We start from the raw sequence: 15,479 nt of genomic DNA, 5'->3' as shown, positions 1-15,479 counted from the left end.
TTATCCAGAGTCAATAAATTTTCAAATCACCCTCACATTTCAATATAAAGGCATTTTCCTATAGCATTCAGGTTCTCAAACTACCATAACAAAGAATGGTATAAATGAGAACCCACAGGCCAACAAATGTATTGAAATTTTGGAAATATTGGCCCAGATGTAAGCAGTCTGTTTTGCTATATTAGTAATACGTTTTATGGAAGGATAACAGAAATAACAAAGGGAAATTGTCCTAAATTAAATATTATCTGTTCATACGTTAAGAAAGTATTAGGTGCGCCTCTACAGTAGGGAAATGTCATATAAACGGCCTGAACATCAACGAGAAAAGCCCTTTGCTAGCAAGAAATGTGAAAACATGGGTCCTCCAGTTGTTAGACCCCCGCAAACAGTGTTTAAAATACCAGCACCTAAGCACTCTAATGAGATTAAATTACTGTACTGCCACTTCGCAGTACCTCATCGAACCCAGCGGTGTGTAGGCTACTTCTCATCTCGCGCAGATTGCCGAGTTGTTATGACAACATTTCTTCTATCCGGAAGTGAGCCTAAAGTGCCAAAGATGGCGGCGCAGGGACCGATGGCGATAGCTATGCGGCTGAGAAACCAGCTGCAGTCCGTATATAAGCTCGACCCGTTAAGAAACGAGGTAAGTACGGGACCCTTTGTACATTTCCACGCTCCGCCACGATCGGTCGGTTTGTCTGGAGTTTTTAAGGGACAGGTATAAATAGGGGGAGAAACGGCGGCAGCATGTCGGAGGAGCTATGGATCGCGGAGTGGCGCTCCGTAACTGCGCAGGCGTGAGTGGGAGAGTTTCACCGCCGCCTCTTCTGTCTCGGTCCGCTGCGAGAAACTGCGCAGACAGAGCCCTGGTCTAAATCGCTAGCCAGATTCGCCACTCATCGCAGCTAACAGAAGTTGAAACATAGTGTCTTGCCCTTGATCACATCGCGCATTTCGACTTTTTATGCGTGAATGTGGGTAGCCATCGTTGTCGGTAATATGTCACAGCAAAGAGCGCACGGTCCTTGCGATCCCCCCTAGCTACGCCAGCCAGCTCGCTCGGTAGCTAATTGAACAAAAAAGGAGGTACCGCACGCCACCGACCCTCGATGGCGTCACATTAGCTTGAAATTGTGAAGGATTTAGTGTGATTTTTTTGCTTGTAACTTAACATATTTTTCTGGTTTTAGCGGGGATAACAAAGCACAAAAGCAAAACTGTCCACATGGACGTTAGCTAGTTAGCATCATCAGTGTGAACCTTCCGTTTTCCTGGTATCTGACTGTAGTCAGTTGTGTCGCGCTGTAACGTTAGCCTGCTTGTTTGTGCGGTCAGTCATGTTCCCGTGTTTTCCGCTGGCGCAATCACGTTTGAAGCTAGAACGGTGTAGCAAGCCGTCTAAATTTAACAATGTTGTTAGCAGAATATAGGTAAACGATGATTATCTATTTAAGGGTGGAACCGTAAGGTAGCGAGCTACCTTTGTATGTCTACTCACAGCGTCGGGTAAAAACAAATTACTCAGATTCGATTTTGTTAGTTCAGCAGATGAAAATGGTCCTATCTTTGCGCGAAAGAAACCTCGGAGATTTTGTTGCAGGCTAGACGTTGTGTATGCTGTCTTACTGAGCTGGCATTGAACGTGGTGGTGGAAGCAGTGCGTTTTAGTCAAAACGACCTCGTCCGTCGTCACTGTCAATATAACTCCTTAACTGTCAAAAAACCTTTCTCTTAAAAAAGACTCCCGAAGACCTTGTTTGTCTGCATTATTTTGAGGGTTGGGTGGAATTTGAAAAACCTTAACGCATTTCTGAGTTCGTATTGTTATGTGTCAAGCATTAAATATAGTCCTGAACAAGAACAGGATTCGCAAAATGTAAAACCTAGTTGTCCAGTGCGAGCATTTCTTAAAGTTTATGAAATAAAGATTAGCATCACTTTAGGGAACCGTGTTGAATTGTAATCTGCCTTTATACCGCTTCTTACAATTTAATGTGGGAGCGTCCTCAAGTTTTTTTGGCCAACACTTTTGCGCAAATGCACGCACCCATTCTGGAACTCAGATCAAATTTTAGCCATACATTTCTTGTTATAGGGCGATGCTGTTTGTGTTTGATTGGTCCTGTCATAAGCTCAAATGTTTTTTTGTTTACCAATTGTTTTCCAATACAGGAGGAAGTCAAATTGAAAATCAAAGACCTGAATGAGCACATTGTGTGCTATCTGTGTGCAGGGTACTTCGTCGATGCCACAACAATTACAGAGTGCTTGCATACATGTAAGTGAGAAATTATACTATCGTTTCCTGTGGTCGGTTAGCAGGGCATATCTGGAAACAGCGCATTTACTGTGACATTACTGCGACATCTTTCTGGAGCGTTTGAGGATACTTCTGCGATGCTTTTTATTTGAACACCTTCTCCAGGGAGAGAGAGAGCATGAGGCTAGATGCGAGCCAGATTCGTTATAAGTGGAATATGCTGTCTTTAATTAAAATACAAGTGTTACTTCCGTGGTTCATTTTGTATTTCTATGTCAAGTGAACAGCATAATTTTACACAAGGGACAAAATGTGTCCCATTCTAAGCTTTGTATCTGTCTGTGCTAAATATGTGGTTTGAATTTCATGACAAAGGGGATGCAGTTAGACTGAATAGATTGGTAGTCTCAGAAATGGACAGAACACAATTTTATTGAAAGAAAGAGATGTAGTGTTGGATCATTTCATTAATAAAGCAAATCAAAAGTGACTTACACAAGATTTTCTATTTAGAGTGTGACACTGCCATAGCAAGATGGAGTGCTAACCATATCTGCCTTGCTGTGTTGCGTGAGTCTTAGTCACGCAAGAGAAAGTCATAATTCTCGTTTATCCTCCTATTGCAGTCTGCAAGAGCTGTATTGTGAAGTACCTCCAGACCAGCAAATATTGTCCGATGTGCAACATCAAAATCCATGAAACGCAACCCCTCTTGAATTTGAAGTTGGACAGAGTGATGCAGGACATTGTCTATAAATTGGTCCCAGGATTGCAAGAGAGTAAGTAAAGCCTCCCAACTATGGTAGAGTGGCAGCGTTTTTTTTTTTCATTAAATGTTTTGGCACGGGCTTAGGTTAAAGTAGGCTAATCCTGGATCGGTGTCTTTCATTTTTCATTCTTTGACTTAGTATATGAGTATGGAAGGGCCGACTGATCCTGGATCGGCTGTTTGTGGCAGAAGTATTTTCTGGTGGGGCCCTTAGCTCATAGACATAGCCCACTGGTGCCAATGAAATATACATAGTCTGACAGTAATGTTCTTCTCATGAACCAGGCGAGGACAAGAGAATTAAAGAATTCTACCAGTCACGTGGCCTAGAGAGAATTATCCAGCCCTCTGGAGATGGTACGTAGGCTACACCTTTTTAAAATGGTATTACAGTCAGTTAATTAATAAAAAGGATGTGGTTTTGTGCTTAACAGAGACCATTGTGAACCATTGTGACTACTGTGAGCTGTGATTGACTTAGACATTAAAACACTGTGTGTATGTGTGCATCTGTGCGTATGTGTTCTCTGTGTGTGTGTGTGTGTGTGTGTGTGTGTGTGTTTGTCCAGATGCAGTACCAGATGCAGCCGGGCTGCCTTACACCAGCTTTGACCACTCAAAAGCCCACTTCTACAGATACGACGAGCAGGTCTCGCTCTGTCTGGAGAGACAAAGGTAACCCCAATACTGCACTATTGAGATTAGCAGTAAAGCTCTCCTTTTAAAGTAGTCCTGCTGCTTTTAACAGCCATCAGGCCCTTCAGTAGCAGAAATATGCAAGTCCAGTTACCCAGACATCCAGGAGGATTCTGTGGGAATCATGGTGTTCCACACAAAATCTTGAGGAACCAGGTCTGACATTCCTGAGCAGGCAGTAAGAACCACAAACTGAGAAGTGTTTATTTAATTTTGAAAAGTAATGGTCTTGTCATCATTACTGCTATATCGGGCTGATTCTGTTTTTGGTGTTGTAGTATTAGAGGGCTGGATTGGGGAGAGGTCTTGGTGCAATGCTGCTGTCATACTGTCAAGCTTCTTTGTGTAAGTCTAGCAGCAGTAAGGAGGAAAATAAGTAAAAGCTGTACATTGCTTTGGGTAAGGGGAGCCGCTGAACAAATGGATTGGTTTTATTTTTGTGGACTTGGGAGGATTATACAATGAAAGCTTATCCAGGAGTTGCTCTTAATGATCCCTATCCCTGACAAAAGTTATGTTAAAACAGGGGATCAGCACTGTACACCACACCCCTCAAGAATATTCATACCAGCCAACAAATTGAAACACTTGTAGCTTCAGCAATGAGGCAGACAGAATTTTTGTCCTTAAGTACAGGGAGCTAAACTATCTGACTAATGTGTAGTGTATCTTTGACAGACAGAGTCTGCTTTTTTGTTCTGCTTTACCCCTTTTTATTTAAAGTCAACGTCGGTATCTGTTTTGGGATGGTGATTGAAAGGTAGCTGTTAAAGCTATGGCTTTCTGGCTGTCCAGGTTTGGGAATGTCTTTCCCCTGCAGATGGGGAGGGTTTGAAGACAACACCAAACCAGCTTTGCAGGTGGCTTCATCTGCCAAGCGCTCGCGCTGCCCGCTAACATTAGCATTAAGAATAATTGCGTGTTTATCCACTTATGAAAACATCTATGCGATCAATCGATAGCCCGGCGCGGGTAATTTTTGGTGATCCTCCGACAGCGCCTCGCCCAACCGTCCATGCCGATTACTTTCCTCATTACGTTCAACAGCACCCGCCGATCAATAGCTGTTAAAGAAAACAGAACCGGGGCTCGGCTATTGACTCACCTGCCACGTGCAACCCGCAAACCCATCTCTCAATCCAGCGAGCATGGGATCAATGACGTTTAAAAACAACAGCAGCAGCGGACCCAACACAAAACATGCTCTTTTCAAATTTGCAGTACGCTCACAGCATCAACTGAAAGAATATATTGAGTTTCGCGGCCAGTTTGAGAAAATTATTTATTAAGCCAAATTGCACCGGTCTGCTGTGGTGTTTTAATGTTTTATTGCTTTTATTCTTTTTTTTTCCCCCTGGGGAATTTATCTCGACTCACTGTTTTTTGGTATTTGATGGAACATGATTTGGATTGTGCGGCTTGTTTGCCCACACTTGATAACTTGTTGGCCTGGAAGCGATTAGCTATGTGGCAAAACACATCAAAGGTCAACGTACGTGGACTTCACACCTACATGTTTGTAAAATTCTGGCTTGCCCTTTTTCAGGAGAAATTTTTTGTTTTTCCTCAACGTAAAACTTGTTCCAAGGATCGATACATCCGTCCCACCTCTGTGAACTGCGCCCCTTGTCAACGTTTGTTAACTTTGTTAATAAAAGAAATTGATTTTTTTTCCCTGAGCCTCGCCCAAACAGATGTCGGGCGTCTCGCGACCCGCTGACACGGACGTGATTTAGTTAAAGGAGAGTAAAACGGTTCAGATTTAAATTGTGATCGATCAACTGACACACCTAATCCATAGAATGATTCCTTGGAGCGTAATGTATAACAGTCTGCCTCAACTGGTCTGTTAACACTTAACTGGGGAAATGCCAGCCAGTCCATAAATCCATATTCAGTGCATGTAGCCAAACCCAGACTGTTCAAAGATGGCCTTCTCATAACGGGTTCATACCCTGTATTTCAAATGATTTCAAATGATTTGAAAGCTTGAAAGTGTGAACCAGCAGTTTTTAGTTAATAATGCTCTGTGGGTTTGACCACACGATTTGTGTCTTACGTTTCTGTCATTCGGCAGCTGTCATAAATTGAGGTGGCCCTGATTTATAGCACAAATGTAAGGGTGTCATTTTCTTATAAAATGCTTGACCAGGGTCAGTGATGCAGGTAATCTGTAGAGCAGGGCCCAGCCTTGTGGAGACTGCGGCTGGGCCGTTACTGTCCCCCTGTGCAAGAGAAGCAGCTGTAGGCTGTGGCGGCCGTCTCGCGTTTCCCCTCTGAGTGAAAGGAGGCCTGTCAGAAGTCCTCCTGCTGTCGTGGCCGTCCTCCTCAAGCCACCTTGACTCCCTTCAAGGGGGAGGGCTTCACTGAGGAGAGCAAGGAAAGAAGGACAGAACAGGACTCCTACAGATGTATAGAAATGTGTGCAGATGTGACCTACTGTGAGAAGGACATTGACAGACACGCTTTTTAAACAGGTACTGGTCAGTTAGTTGCCGTTGGGTAAGATCACTCAGCTGCTGACCGTGGCACTGGTCTGGCCTGTTCTTAACATGTGAGCAAGTACTCAGCCGTCACTCCTGTGTCTGCACGTTCTCTATTGATGTCAGTATGGTAATCTCTTCTCTAGGTGGGGAATGGGATAGCGCACTAATGGCTTTGCCCTTTGTTTCTGCAGCTCTTCCTCTTCCTCTGGGAAAGATAAGAGCAAGCTGACGCTGCAGGTAAGACCTCCTCTCAGTGTTACACCCAAGGCCCTGTTTCAGGTGTTTTGACTTTTCACTTCTGCTCTGCTCTTGTTTGGCAGCCTGTCTAAGCAGACAGGCCTCTGCGCAGCTTGGAAGATTCTTATTTTCACATTAAAAGGCTGGAAAAGAGCTTACAGTCCTTTCAAAGTGTTGGGACATTATACATGTGTGTCTGTGCCTGTGTGTGTCTGCCTGTGTGTGTGCGTGTGTGTGCGTGTGTGTGCGTGTGTGTGCGTGCGTGTGTGTGCGTGTGTGTGCGTGTGTGTGCGTGTGTGTGCGTGTGTGTGCGTGTGTGTGCGTGTGTGTGCGTGTGTGTGCGTGCGTGTGCGTGCGTGTGCGTGCGTGTGCGTGCGTGTGCGTGCGTGTGCGTGCGTGTGCGTGCGTGTGTGTGCGTGTGTGTGCGTGTGTGTGCGTGTGTGTGCGTGCGCGTGTGTGCGCGTGTGCGTGCGTGTGCGTGTGTGTGCGTGTGTGTGCGTGTGTGTGCGTGTGTGTGTGTGCGTGTGTGTGCGTGCACGTGTGCGTGTGTGTGTTTGTGTGTGTGTTTGCGCCTTGCGTCTGCATCTGTGCTTTGTATAAACATACAGAAGTATGTTGGAGGATACTGTAAATTACCATTCTACTGGAAGTCTGTGAAGGCTCTAGGATTCAGGGACCCTCCGTTGCAGGAAAGTGGTTCATAGAGGTTGAGATTTATGGAAGTCTCATAAATAATGGAGAAAGGTTGTGGAAGTACCGTTTTCCCCCAATTCTTAAATCTTTCATGCTCTGTTAAATATTTCAGACCTTTGCAATATAGCAACAGAAGATAGTGATCTGGGGCTCTTGGTATTCTAGATTTGGAACGAAAATTACCCCATCATATCCCCTAATGGAAACCGTAGAATTGGGGGGGTTTTATCAAAGGGATGTACGTATGTCAAAGGGATATTATTTCAAAGTAGGACTGTAATTAAAGGGGCCTGTATAGATGAGCATCTGATTGGTTTCTATCAATGCATGTGTTACGCATTGACCTCTTAAAGTTGTCATTTAAGCCCATGTAAAAATTTTTGGAGGTTGCTGTATGCCGATTCCCCATATAACTTGCTTACATTCAACAAATGTATAAATGAATAAATTGTACAGTACATGAAATGCCACAATTATGTGTTCTTACTCTCCACATCACTCCAGTATTATGTAAATGCGTAACCTTTAAGGATAATCTGGCACCCTGTTTTTATTTGAGCTCTGTTTTCCAGCTTGATGATGCCTGTTTACTCAAATTCTGTCTCATCTGTTGTTGGTTCTGTGATATTTATTTAATGTGTCATGCTGTATTAGGCTTGTAAGTCAGCCTGGATAAGACTGCCAAATAATAATAATTAAATATTTTATGGTAATACGGTTGACAGCATTGTTAATCATAGACAGCAAATGTTTTTTAAAAGCTCAAAATCTTCCCCTGTCCTTGCTTAGTAAAATAGATTAATGTGTGTGTAAGACAGTGCTCTCTACTTTGAAATCTATTTGCATGTATTCTGGTTGCCCGTCAGGGGTTAGATGTTAAAGGTTTTGGCATCTAGAATCAAATGCAATTCTGGAACACTCGTGCGGTGCGCTCCAGTTACATCATATACTGAGGATCAATTGCATGCAGCAGTGAAAAACCCTGGAACAGAGTCATTTATACACTTACGCTGTCTAACTCCACACTACATACTTGTAAGACTCAAGTAGTTTGCTTATAACAATCATTTTGCGTTTACTTGTATAAAATAATATATATTCAATATTGTGTATTTACAAATATTGAATCAATGATGTTAAAATTTTAATACATTTCTTTTTAGACTTCCTGTCTTTTGCTACTTGCAAAGCACCTAGTTATAAAATATTTTCATGAACAAGTTGTGCTAAGAAGTGTGTGGATATCAGTTGACAGGACAAGAAAAAGAAAAGCACATTCTACACAGGTCACCTTTAGCCTTAGAATGTAGATAAGTGTTGCCAAAGAGAAGGAGCAGTGAAATTGGACATTCCAGAGTCTACACTAAAAAGGCCCTCATGAGCACCTTGTAGAAATGAATGCAAACCAGAAAGACATTTATGGCCTATACAGCCCCCATTATCATGGAGACAAGAGCACCAGTTTTAGTTTTGAATAAAACTGGTGCCATTGAAGACTACACAGGACTAGCAGCTCACATGGTGATGGTCAAATAATTAATTTGACTCATTTTATTATGCTGTATTTAATATCGGATTTTGTAAAAAAAACGTCTGTTTCAATACGTGCTGTTCCATGTTTTGAAGCACTTTGACGTTAGATTGAGGTATGAGAAAATGTTGAAAAGAAACATAAGTTCTGTCCTTTGGGAACTTTAAGCCTGTAAGAGTCAGCCCTATGGAAAAATCAAACGGCCCAGGAAAATCATTCTTTATGCTTTATGCTTTCTGTGGTCTGATTAGTTCTCTGGATTTACAGTTACAGGTGCATTCCAGCAGAGGTCACTGTTTGTCAGTTATCTTAAAATTTAAAAAGCTTTTGAGAAAGTCTACCCCCTCCTCATTCCTCATACAAAACATGTGCAGCGACACAAAAAAGAAAAGACTGGACTGAACTATATCCAGGAAACCTGTCATATTTTTATTCTACCCAGTTTCTTAGTTTGGTCACTTCCCCTGGTTGTCCAGGCGTAAATCCATTTCTGATTTGAAAACTAACCTGCAGGACTGGAACGTTTGGCGCTGCAGATTACCAGCATGCGAGGAAAATGCTGCGTTCTTCAGTGGGTAAACACACGTTTAATTTGCTTTGCCAGCTGCCACATATACAGGGCGACTTCCACAACATATATTTGATGTGGCATCATTTCGTACCTCTGGATTTATGTTCAGATCCCAAGCATGATTTAAACCTGGAAACATTCTGGTTACAGTCAAACTTGCTGACCACAGTATCACTCCACCAGCTGTTTGGACCTAATAAAGGGGGTGTGAAACCACTGAGGGGGTTTGAAGCCTAGCACTCTATGGCTATGTGAGGATGAAGAGCCCAACCCAGCCCAGTCATCTTCCCGCTCCCCTCAGCTCATTATTTACAGAGTGCCCTGAACACTGGGGACCGATTAAGGCTAATTATTGATCCGGGCAGGTCGTTAAGGATTCGGATGGGTTTTTGTGTCCCTGTGGAGATGTTTTTAATGGACTAGGATCACTGATCCTCTGGATGATTTGTCACATAGCTGACTTCTTGGTGTCAGTCACCACAAAATCAATGCCAGCATTCACTTAAGATCCATACAGGCTGTCGAATGGAACCTACCGAACATGGTTTCTGGGGAAGCACAAATGCATCAGCCAGACCCTAAAAATGTGATCGGGGGAAGATGATTCACGGCTGTCTGCATACTCCCTGGTGGGGGGCATTCTGGTTTTCCTGCCAGCCATTTCAAGGCAGCTTAAATTGGAATTCCACTGAAAAAAAATCATATTTCACGTTTACTCATTTATGACTCTTATTCATACCCACTTTAGCAGCTTGAATTGAACCAGATGTTCTGTAAGCCACCATCATCCTCAGTGAAGGCATTTGGAGACAATGCTTATGCATAACCTGCACACATTCACTGATCCCTATATTATGTGGATGGGCTACAAGGGGCTCTGAAGCATAGGATTCCCCCATCCATGTCGAGAAAAGAGCATAGAGCCGGTTGGTCTGTGTTGCATGAACACTGGGGATAAACCGCAGGAACATTCCCCTAGATTTACATTTACGTTTATTTATTTAGCAGACGCTTTTATCCAAAGCGACTTACAAAAGTGCATACAGTAAGTACAGCGACAGTACGGGGACAGGATGTGTACAGTTCCACAATGAGACAGTTCTCAGCTGAGAGCAAGGTCTGTTTGAGGACACAGTACTATCAGATTTGTACAATTACAGCCTATAGGGCAACTAATACGATACACTTTCAAACGGCAAACTTCAACAACTTCAAACGGCACAGTGAGCGTCAGGGTAAAGGTGGCAACAAGAGACAAATTTAAAAGCACAGATGTGATGTGCTAGATGTGATAAAGGGAAGACAAAACAGCTTTGTGCTTTGATTCTCCTCCTCAGAGTCCAAGTATATGATCACCTGGGGGCAGAGGTTGACCCTCAGCAGTGGAGGCTTCTCAGTATAGTTTGGGTGGTTTGCCTTTTGATAACCATGTGCTGTTCACTGGAAAATTACCTGCAAGCTTTCCTCACAATTGTCAGTTAACATGTACATCTAAATGGAGCTTGAAAACGGGAACTATTGAAAAATGAACACGCCCCGCCCCCTGGGGAAAATGTGTAGTTGCCCATAAAGACAGTAGGTGACCCTTGCAAGAGTAGATTGATAAATGATTTGCGTGAAAAGCCAAACTCTCAGAGCTGTTGTTTCTCCGTGGCCCCGGCCACGACAGTGGTAGTTGCTGTGATGTTGCCATGACGTTGCCATGTGTTTTCTCTCTCGTTCTACAGCAGAAGTTCGTGCGGTGCTCGGCGAGGGCAGAAGTGCGGCACCTGAGGCGAGTCCTTTGTCACAGGCTGAGTGTGGAGAAGAGCCAGGTCAGTGTGGGCCCCACACAGGGGTCTTAAAAGGGAAACACACCCTATGCCTTCATAAATCTTAATGGGGGGAAAAACACCTACAGCCTGCACTTTCATAAGTCCTACAGGGGAAATACAGCTACGGTCTTACAGGCAAAGCGCACCCATGGCTTTGTCCCTTCATGGGTCTTGAAGCACCTTTGTTGTTGAAGATATGCTGATCATCATCTGTCAGGACAATCAGTTTTGAACAGATGTTCGTATTGTACCACCAGCTCTGAAGGACTTCAAACATTCCACTAACGTTAGGGCTAATGTGTTTCCCGAACACCCCAGACTTCAAAGGAAGTTGTTTTGTCTCACTTTAAACAGGCATTATTTCAACAAAGGATGCGATTGTAGTGTGCATATGGGCTTAGTAGGTTACAAAACCGCATACCATTAGAAATGTGGAAAACTTTCCAATAGGGATTTGTAGATCAAAAAGTTATTTACATTTACATTTACATTTATTTAGCAGACGCTTTTATCCAAAGCGACGTACAAAAGTGCATACAGTAAGTATAGCGACAGTACGGGGACAGGATGTGTACAGTTCCACAATGAGACAGTAGTTGTCAGCTGAGAGCAAGGTCTGTTTGAGGACGCAGTACTAGCGAATTTATACAGCTACAGGGTGTAGGGCAACTAATAAGATCCAACTTCAAAAGTGAGCAATGAGTGCCAGAGTAAAGGTGGTAACAAGAAAACAAAAACACAAAAAGCACATAGCAATTTATAACAGCACCGATCCAGATGGGGATCTGAAAGATGACAGCAGACAGGAGTTGGGAAGTGCATGGTCGGAGGGGGAGGGGGGAGGGGGGGGAGCGCGATTATGTGATAGCTCAGTCCAGGAAGGACCGGAGTGATGGAGCTGTCCGTAGTGGAACAGGGAGCTCGTTCCACCACTAAGGAGCGATATAGGAGAAACGTTGTTGCCTTGCAGAGCGAGAACCTCCCGCTTTGTCTGTGCGATGAGCTAGAAGTTAGTTAGCCTTTTTAGCAGTTTCCTTTCAGTCAATCAGATATACTTTTTGCATGTTTGTACTCGTAAGCCTCTGAGTTGACAGAAAAAAACACAGGATCATTTATTTAAATATCTTGGAAGTACGGGTGCCAGTGCCCTTGTAAAACTCAACTGCTGTGGCTGGAGTGTGTTGGATGTGTAATTTTGGAAATGTGTGGCCTCTTAGATTGTGGTACTACTCTCTGAGAATAGTACCAAGCCTTGGTTTACCATGCAGGGCAGTGTAGTTGAAAATCAGTTTTGACTAGTCTGGTCTGGATTTGTCTTTATAGTGTGTGGTCTTTTTCCTCCCCACTGCAGGTCCAGATGCTGTTCAATAATGAATCCCTACCCGATCACATGACCATGAAACAACTGTGGCTCTCCCACTGGTTTGGCAAGGTACTGTTGTTGAACCATGAGCCAGACATTCACAGTGCATTCCTGCCTAATATGCATTCAGATCCAACACTGTGGTGTTTGTCTTTGGTGCTGAATCGCAAGTTTCAGCATACATTACTTCTGTGTTACTCACACAGCATTCATTCCAGCCAGTGAGGGGGCATGTTTGGAACTCCTCACTTTTGGTTTTTCAGAAAACTCTTACTCATTTTGATTGTGATGCAGGTAAACTTAAACACAGCCCACCTCGTCCTTAACTGTGAATAGCGAAATTGGGCAAGCACTTTATCTTAATGTAACATTCTTCTTTACGTTCACGAACACTGAACTCAGGATGTGCAAGCGCTGAAAAGAAGTGAAGCCTTACTCAAATTCATCGCTCAAAGTTATCTTTGAATCTGAACCTGTGTTTGTAAAAAAAAAAACAAGAAATTATAACAGCCAGTTTTAGCTCAGTCCGACAGTTTGCCCTCTTACAGCACAAATTCAATTTGTGCATTGCTGTGTAAGCTATCACAGAGCTGGAATGTAAAAGCTGCTGATTTATTAGAATTGTTTATAAGGAAGAATTGCCATGAATTATAAAGTGTAAATCAAGTGGTTGGTGTTACTGTGTTTTTTAGGCCCAGCCTTTGGTTCTTCACTACACAATCAAGGACAAGAGAACAAGATAGGACCCGTCCCTGCCTTTTTTTTAACAAAGAGGGTGTCATCCGATGTACATATTTTGTATTTTATATATTCTATTTTAATTATATTTGTGTACATATAAATATACTTTAGTTTATTCTTTGTTGTACTTGGGGGGGGGGGGGGAAATAAATTTTGTGATAAATGATAAGTGCTTTTGTGGTCTTTTAACACTTCCACTGCTATCTGATCTTAGTGTAGTGCCCTTTGGCTCAAACTTTGAGTAACAAATTGTAGCAGACCTTGTATTCTTAACATTTGCATCACTTCATGAACTGTGCTCTCACTGATGTTAACTGAAAGTGTATATAAATTGGGAAGGGAATGTAGCACTCACTTAAATTTAATTCGAAGTTAACATTCAGAGTTTGCACCTATGACGTCTTGCACTGTGTTACATGTATGCAAGCATGTAGAAGCATTAGCGTGAATCGCCTGGTTGGGTACAACACACCTATGATGGCTGACGTGAGTCACTTTACCCCCTCACTGTAAAGTGCTTGGAATCCTTGATTGGCACTGTATCAATGCAGTTTAATAGTAGGGCTTAATGGTATTGTGTCTTGCATATTATAATATAATGTCTGTACAGTGCAATGAGAAACCCACAGGAAAATCTTAGCTGAGGTTCTTGTTCGATGAGGTTTAAGCCTGAACACATGATTGGTGGGATTGTTCTACGTGACAGAATTGTGTTAGCATTCTTGAACATTAAATATATTCTGTCGTTAAGTAGCTGAAGCCCACGCGGTTTAATTCGCTTTCTGGGGGCAGTCCACTAGGTGGCAGACGATACGCATATATCCAGCTGGAAATGAGCCCTCTGTGTTCGCGGTGAGGAAACGCATGTTGTCACCACCAAATCGTCAGGAACCTTTCCACTTTTTCCAGGAAATTTTTAATGTACGCCGACCCTGTGCAAGAACTGTACTTTGTGATGTGCTAAACCGCGCACATGTAGCCTACTCTGAAATGGGCTGACCCGTAGAAGGTCAAGTAGAAGTTGTGCCATTGTGTGAAAATTTTTCCTGCCTAGTTGAATTTGTATATGCAGATAAATGCAGGTAAAATTTAGAGAGAAGATATGTGAAACTTATTGGTTTACAGTATGCAACATAAGAAATATGCAGGTACCTTTGTATAGGTGAATAGTGTTAATCATAAAAATTGGCTATTATTGCTATTGGTTATTATTGGTAGTGTTTATACCGTTTTAAGAATTATGCCCGTTTGCCTGTTTTTGTTTTAATTGTCGAGAAATACATTTGGAGTGAAACCGTTTATTCATCTGGTGTGCAGAGTTAATGCTATCGGGTTAAGTTTGCGATTACCAATTAGAAAGCCCTCCCTCTTCGTTGTCCATTGTTTGACGTTATCCATGCCAGTGATGCCATACTGATTCTCAGTCCTGGTCCTGGGGCCCCCCTGCTCTGCACGTTTTCCATCTTTCCCTGCTCTACCTACCTGACTGAACTCATCAGTGGCACTTTTGATTAGCTGAGCACACCTGATTTAATCAAGAGCATGTTAGTCATTTCAATCATCAGGTGTGTTTGGAGCAAAGCTAGATAGCAGATATGCAGGACAGGGGGCTCCAGGAGTAGGACTGAGAAACATAGTGAGCTTGTTTCCCACAATGTCTCATCTTATCGAGGGCTATCCGTGCGCACAGCATTAACATAAATGTTCCATCTGCAGTTAAATATTTATTCGGAAGGACCTCTTTGGGTAATGATAAAAGTGTCGATAACCTGCATGACTGTTATTTTTGCCAACCCTGTTAAAAAAGGTAATTCTCATCCTGACCTGTAGACTGTGACTGAGCTCAACATGCGGTAGCTTACGCTCCTCGTATGTTCTCACGAACAAAACCTTCAGCAAAAATTAATTTTGCGCGAGTTATTTTCCTTTTCCTTGCAGGGACAAGTTTTGGAACGCGCGCAGTCATAACCCCTCATGCACAATGAAAATGCTATGTGCATCTGTAAATAAACGTCAATAAACTGGTATGGTTGTGGACTGCCATATCAGGCTTCCTTAGCTAGGGTAATTTAACCACACAAAATGATACAGCCCACATGTGTGCTCTGATAAACGAATATGTGTGGCAAGCAATAATACAAAAATACAATGAAATAACGGAAGGCAATGGTCCACATAATCAAAACATTTGGAAAACATAGCAGGCGGCTTTGAGGCTGGATAATTAATCACTAGTTAAGCCAAATTAATGCCAACTAGGGATGGTGTCAGGAATACGACGGTGCAATTAACCATCCAGAAAATTAGCTTTT

The 15,479-nt window shown here is 42.8% G+C and overlaps 1 protein-coding gene across 2 annotated transcripts; it reads left to right on the top strand.

The window, feature by feature from the left end:
• Window positions 1–549: 549 nt before the first annotated feature.
• pcgf1 (polycomb group ring finger 1) lies at window positions 550–13,242 on the top strand. 2 transcript variants are annotated; one of them, XM_036550738.1, is made up of 9 exons: window positions 550–649; window positions 2,179–2,284; window positions 2,893–3,045; window positions 3,321–3,392; window positions 3,605–3,710; window positions 6,409–6,454; window positions 10,980–11,063; window positions 12,415–12,495; window positions 13,119–13,242. In XM_036550738.1, exons 1-9 carry the CDS (start codon window positions 563–565, stop codon window positions 13,167–13,169), a joined length of 786 nt encoding a protein of 261 aa, XP_036406631.1. In that variant the 5' UTR covers window positions 550–562; the 3' UTR covers window positions 13,170–13,242. The 2 variants fall into 2 exon arrangements, with proteins under 2 accessions (XP_036406631.1, XP_036406630.1); XM_036550737.1 differs by having other exon boundaries at window positions 10,977–11,063.
• The last annotated feature ends 2,237 nt before the right edge of the window (window positions 13,243–15,479 follow it).

Source organism: Megalops cyprinoides, chromosome 18 (assembly GCF_013368585.1).
Source record: "Megalops cyprinoides isolate fMegCyp1 chromosome 18, fMegCyp1.pri, whole genome shotgun sequence".
Classification (NCBI taxonomy): Eukaryota; Metazoa; Chordata; class Actinopteri; order Elopiformes; family Megalopidae; genus Megalops; species Megalops cyprinoides.
The sequence above is the reverse complement of the archived record's forward strand: the minus strand, read 5'-3'. Positions and strand labels throughout refer to the sequence as shown.

Coding starts and splice junctions, on each gene's coding strand:
- pcgf1 (XM_036550737.1), top strand. CDS start 563: ATGGCGGCGCAGGGACCGATGGCGATAGCTATGCGGCTGAGAAACCAG. Junction 2,285..2,892: donor TACAGAGTGCTTGCATACAT/GTAAGTGAGAAA, acceptor CTCCTATTGCAG/TCTGCAAGAGCTGTATTGTG. Junction 3,711..6,408: donor CTCTGTCTGGAGAGACAAAG/GTAACCCCAATA, acceptor TTGTTTCTGCAG/CTCTTCCTCTTCCTCTGGGA.